The following is a 6,042-nucleotide window of genomic DNA, read 5'->3' on the forward strand; positions in this document are numbered from 1 at the left end:
ATAAACACCCGCGAAACACAAAGTCCCACGGTTCCCCTCCCTTTGCTACTGTCGGAGCAGCCGGTGGAGGTTGGGAAACCCGGTGACGTGCAGTATGATACCCGTGTTTCAGGGTATGCAGTATGAACCCCAATACTCAGCCTTAGGCCCTGTTTGTTTCAGCTTCGCCTGGATTTTAATCTCTTGTGGATACGCTTCAGTGCGGAAACTGGTTATGGGAATCAGCTTCGCCACCGAAATACACTTGGAGGTGCTTCAGGAAATTGCACTAAAAATGGCCCAAATCCAGACTCAGCTTCACTGGCAAAGCTGATTACAGTTAGTTGTTTGTTACAGATTCTAAATTCGGCTTCATTAGCAAAGCTGAATCTGGTCCCAGAATCCGAAACAAACAGGGCTTTAGTCTCCTTTAAAGTTCTACTCATCTTGTTTTAAAAATATACTACTTGTCGTGGTTTTAGTTCAAACGTTTCAAATACTCAAAAACCACGATTATCGTTTTGGCCGGTGCATTCGAAAATTAGACAATTTGCAACGAATTTCCCTCAAACCGGTCCAAAAATCACTGGAAACATTCGGTGCGCCGAGTCCACAAGCAGGGAGAGGATAAAGCATCATCGTCCACCTCTCTCTCCAACGACCGGCCTCCTCTCCTCTTCCACTCCTCTCCTCTGCTCCACCACCACCACCACTCGCTGCCCCCTCCCCGCCGCGCCGTGCATGAAACCCTAGCCCCGCCGCGGCCCCAGCCCAGCCCAGCCCCACCCGCCCGCGATGGCCAAGGCGCTGCTCTCCTCCTCGCTGCTCCCCTCGCTCCCGCGCGCCGTCGCGGGCGCCGGCGCCGCGAGGCTACCGCCGCTCCCCTCGCTGCGCCGCCGCGCCGCGGGGTGCCGGGTCAGGGCGAGCCTCCACGGGCTCGATTCCGTGGGGGGCCTCCACGCCGCGCTCGAGCGCGCCGAGGCCGCGCTCTACACGCTCGCCGACGCCGCGGTCGTCGCCGCCGACTCGGCGGCCGGGGCGGCCGGAGGAGGAGAGGACGCCGGCACGGCCGTGCAGAAGAGCGGGGGATGGTTCGGGTTCATCTCCGACGCCATGGAGGTCGTGCTCAAGGTAAGCGTGTACGCGCTGGAGCCGTAGCCAGCGACTTTGTGTGGGCAGAAGAACTGCCATTAGATTATGCAAGTTCCTGCTGTGTCTGACGGACACTTGTGATGCAAGCACTCTGAAACTCACTAGAACTTAGGAATTCTGGGATCTTAGCAGTAGTTAGGAGCGTAGCATTCGTTTAACTTAGGGAGGCTGGATTTCTGATGCTATCTGAAATTTGCCATACAGATTCTGAAGGATGGTCTCTCAGCAGTTCATGTGCCCTACGCTTATGGATTTGCCATCATTCTGCTCACCATTGTCGTGAAGGCTGCAACATTGCCGTTAACGAAGCAGCAGGTGGATGTTCTAACCTGATTTGAGTTAAACCAGATGGGCATTCCTTAATTATCTACCTATGAACTGAATTCAACGGTGCTGCTTATCTGTTCTTAGGTCGAATCAACCATGGCGATGCAGAATTTGCAGCCACAGCTCAAGGCAATTCAGGCGAGATACGCAGGCAATCAGGTTTGTCTTGTTTGGCTAGAACTTCAATCATGGATATACATTTATGCTTTGGTTCCAGGCATATGTCTGCATAATGCTGTGATATACTGTACATATGCTTTCCTTAATGAGATTGTTTTGATTTTATCCTTTCAGGCACAATTTTTTTGTTAATATCTGATCTGTTGCTTCTACATAACTCTTATTAGGAAAGAATACAGCTTGAGACTGCTCGTTTGTACAAGCAAGCTGGAGTCAATCCTCTAGCAGGTTTTTGCATTTCTTTTCCTTTTCTTCCCAAACCAAGTTACTTCCCATTGTGAAATGACTCCTCTGGCACATCTCATATTTTTAGTATTATTGCCTTCTGAAAGACATCTTTTGTTATTACTGACTTTTGAAAGACAATAAACCATATTAGCTGATCACACTTTCTATTATTTTTTCTGCTTGATTGCCATTACTGCTATCACGAATTGCAAAACCAGTTAACTTTTTACTGTACTTTCTTTTGTAATGCAGCGTCTTGATCTCAATGTTTTCTCTTCCAGGATGTTTGCCAACTTTGGCAACAATTCCAGTCTGGATTGGACTTTACCAAGCCCTTTCAAATGTAGCAAATGAGGTATGCCAGATCCTACTTCTTGAAGTTTGATTCGTTAAGAGTATTTTGGACTAAGTGGATTCTCTGGCATGAAGGGTTTGTTGACAGAAGGATTTTTCTGGATTCCATCTTTGGGAGGCCCTACAACAATTGCTGCTCGTCAAAGTGGTGCTGGCATTTCATGGCTCTTTCCTTTTGTGGTAATAAAATTGCTTATTTGTCGATGTATGTGAAACTGTCTACTGTTGGTTCTGGGATTGATTTTGCGTATGTCCTTCCTCTATGACTATGCTCATCACTTAGATGTTAGCAATATGATGTTACTGCAACATTGTAGTCAAGTTACACCAGTGGCTTGTTGCTACGCATAGCCACTTAGGCAGCACATTGAATTGTACTCAACCAACAACATTAGCTTTGGTGGTATTGTAGCGAGAAACAACAGGATTTCCTATGTCTAATTTTAAACCTGTACTTTAGCAGCATGACTGAGAACGTTGGGCATGTGGCATATCAATCTTGTTTAAATGATGTAGTAACATATTATTTTCTCAGCTTATTCTTGTAGAAAAGTGACAATACACTACTTTATATGCTTGCATGATTGAGATATGCTAAAGTGATACTAACATTTTGAATGAATTGTGTAGGATGGTCATCCGCCAATAGGCTGGCATGATACGATATGTTATCTTGTGTTGCCCGTGCTACTCGTTGCTTCTCAGTTTGTCTCCATGGAGATCATGAAACCACCCCAGGTGATTGCCTCTTTAATCCACCATAGCGCCGTTATACAAGCTTCCAGTGTTTAACCTTGGTACTTTTGATTGCTGCAGAGTACTGATCCATCGCAGAAGAATACACAACTTATTTTGAAATTTCTTCCATTTATGATCGGTTACTTCTCTTTGTCGGTGCCATCAGGATTGTCCATTTATTGGTATGTGCATCTTCTATTTATTCTATGATTGTGTGCAGGCATGGTTTTTGATGCTCACTCAGTTTTTGCAGTTGATCAAAATTTGTAACCTGTGTGTTGACACTCCATGTAGGTTTACAAACAATGTCCTCAGTACAGCCCAGCAGATATGGTTGCGGAAACTGGGAGGAGCAAAGCCTGCTATGAATGAGGGAGCAAGCGGAATTATAACTGCTGGACGAGCAAAACGTTCAGGTGCTCAATCAGGCCAGGGTGGAGAAAGGTGCTTTTGAACTTCAGATGACATTTGATTTAATTGTACTATGTTCGGGCTGTAAAATAAAAGAATCAACGATATTCTGAGCAGGTTTAAGCAGCTAAAAGAAGAGGAGAACAGGAGAAAAGCTGTGAAAGCACTTGGTGCAGGAGATTCAAATGGTTCAACTACATCAGAGGATGAAGAGTCAGACGATGATACTACAGAGGAGGTACTCTTTTTTTCTTTCTTCCATTCATCCGTATTGCTAGATCACTGTGTCTAGGCGAGCGGTGCTAGCCATCTGGGATTTCCTCGTAGACAGTTCATGCAAATATACGGAATTTCAGTTACTGATGTAAACCTGACAACAGGGAGGACCTGTAGAGGAAACATTCGCTACCGGCAACGACAAGAAGCTCCCTACTTACTCTGGAAAGAAGGGCAAGAGGTCAAAGAGGAAGCGCATTGTGCAGTAACGTGAGAAAGCCTAATTGGAATTCATTTTTGTCAAAACTGGTAAGCACTGTTAGCATGCCGCCCATGCTCTATAAACATAGAAAAAGGGGAGCTGGTTACAGTGGGCAGATTGTCTCTCTATCTCCGTCTTACCCATGTAATCCTTACAATCACAGGTTAATTCAGTTGACCAGTGAGCCACTGTAGATGATCTCGGATACAAATTTTGATGGTCACCTGCACGGGGGTCCCAGATCTTCAGATGGGGATAGACAAAAGTTTTACTACAGGCAGGTATTTGCTGGGAAGCTGTAAGATGAAAATAGTTGGGTTCAGTCAGCACAATATGTTACGGTAGGATCGCAAGGTTAATGGATCAGGCAAGCCTGTTCCAGCCGAGGAGAGTATATGTAGAGAAGAGGTACATAAACTTTCTTGTGCTGTTCTGTAAGGCGGGCTCGGAAATCGGGCAGGAATTGCGTACTTTGTACAATCTGTATTTTCTCTATCCCTCTTGTAATAACCTAATAATAACATTGTAGTTCTTGGGAGTACATGGTATGCGAATCGTACAAATTAGTCCGATGGAACTGCTGCGATTTCGTCTCGTCGCCGCAAGTGTAAAGAGATGAGACGAGGACGACCGATGGGCATTCTTGCGAGTTGAACTTCACTTGCTTGGACGACTTCCTTTTACTTGAGGAGAAAGGTTTGATGTTGGTTGGATTGGAGAGGAACATTTGGCGAGTTCAGCTGTAGCTTCTGTCATCACTCGTTCTCACTGCCTCCCAATCTTTTCATGTGGATTTTGCACTCTTTTTCTGCCGTCTGCTCTGCTCGCCCAACCACTGGGAAGGACTGCCACGCTCCCCATCGTGGTTGACAATTTGGATGTGTATCATATGCGCCTGTGTGCTGTGCTGTTTCTGAAGGCAATGTGTTGGATACATATATTCTTGGGGACTTGGTGTGGGAGTCTTCGATTTCAGTTGGCCAATCAGGGGCCAAGTTAGATCTGGGAACTCCTGTTTTATAAGGAACGAATCATCAAGATCCAAAAGGGATAGCCAACTCATTGTTTGAGATTAGAAAGACTGTCGGTATATATATGGCGAATCTATTTAACCATGGTATACGTCCTCTGATTTCTGTATCTCATTAGTGTTTGGCTGGTTGATCATTATAGTACACAGGTCGTGCATCGTTTGGCAAGATAGTGCGTGTATCCTGGAGTTTTGCAACAGGTAATCTGATGAAAATTCTACAAGAGTATAAGGCCCTCAACTATGTAGGCCAAAATCAATGCCAAATTCACTTTCCAGCCTTTGGGCACCGATGCCCTACGTAGCCCAGCCGGAGCCACAAAAAATTTCTGGGCCTCGGAGCAAGCAGATGCTTCGATGCCAAATTCTCCAAAGTTAGATCGAAGGGCACTGTCAACTGGATCAGTGGACTTGTTTATCAATTCCTTTATACAGAATGGTGCCCTACACTGTGGAGCACGTGCCATAAAACTATATTTCTTCAATCGTGGATGATGTTGTTATTAGGTTCGTGTTTTCTTTAGGCATTGGGGAAGTTTGACCAATATGGCACCGGCAACATAGTGGAAGGCCTTAAGTTTGTGTTTTCAACGGGACATGACATGTTCCCAAATCTCAAACGAGGGCTATATAGTAAAGAATACGGAAGCTTCAAAAATAAAAGTAAAGAATATGGAATTTTGCATGCTCGAGAGGAAAGCCGATTGCACATCAGACGAAACCACTAATTGAGGAGTACTCCTTTCAAGATCACTTCCATCTCCCCAGGTTGCGACAGGTGGCGCGCTGCATGTGGGTCACTAGTCGCAACCTGTGAGTTTTTCCTTTGTTTCGTAGATTCGTTTATTAAAAATGGTTTGTCTTTTAAACCGTGCGTCCAAATCTTGAACAGTTTTCATTGTTGGATTTCTCGCATTGAGATCTTCAAAACTAGATCCCATGTTGAGAGGTTTTGATGAATTTTTTTCACGAAAAAACCGGACCGCGAGCACGTTTTTTCTCCTTTCAGAAAGCCATTTTCGAGAGGCACAGCCGTGCTCTTGCGAAAAAAAACAAAAAACACTTTTTTTTCGTTTTCGAGTGGCACAACCGTGCCTCTCGCGGAAGCAAAACCGTCCCTGTCATGGAAGGAAAAAAAAGAGAAAACATGTTTTTTTTCATTTCC

The 6,042-nt window shown here is 45.2% G+C and overlaps 1 protein-coding gene across 1 annotated transcript; it reads left to right on the top strand.

The window, feature by feature from the left end:
* Nucleotides 1–668: 668 nt before the first annotated feature.
* Nucleotides 669–4,388, top strand: LOC125542662 (inner membrane protein ALBINO3, chloroplastic). The gene is made up of 12 exons (XM_048705793.1): nucleotides 669–1,110; nucleotides 1,336–1,446; nucleotides 1,543–1,617; nucleotides 1,806–1,866; nucleotides 2,148–2,221; nucleotides 2,296–2,400; nucleotides 2,851–2,958; nucleotides 3,037–3,140; nucleotides 3,253–3,402; nucleotides 3,487–3,607; nucleotides 3,750–3,894; nucleotides 4,011–4,388. The coding sequence occupies exons 1-11, from the start codon at nucleotides 775–777 to the stop codon at nucleotides 3,852–3,854; spliced, it is 1,350 nt and encodes a 449-aa protein (XP_048561750.1). The 5' UTR covers nucleotides 669–774; the 3' UTR covers nucleotides 3,855–3,894; nucleotides 4,011–4,388.
* Nucleotides 4,389–6,042: the final 1,654 nt, after the last annotated feature.

This window comes from Triticum urartu, chromosome 3, assembly GCF_003073215.2.
Source record: "Triticum urartu cultivar G1812 chromosome 3, Tu2.1, whole genome shotgun sequence".
NCBI lineage: Eukaryota > Viridiplantae > Streptophyta > Magnoliopsida > Poales > Poaceae > Triticum > Triticum urartu.

Coding starts and splice junctions, on each gene's coding strand:
- LOC125542662 (XM_048705793.1), top strand. CDS start 775: ATGGCCAAGGCGCTGCTCTCCTCCTCGCTGCTCCCCTCGCTCCCGCGC. Junction 3,403..3,486: donor TCAGGCCAGGGTGGAGAAAG/GTGCTTTTGAAC, acceptor TATTCTGAGCAG/GTTTAAGCAGCTAAAAGAAG. Junction 3,608..3,749: donor ACGATGATACTACAGAGGAG/GTACTCTTTTTT, acceptor ACCTGACAACAG/GGAGGACCTGTAGAGGAAAC.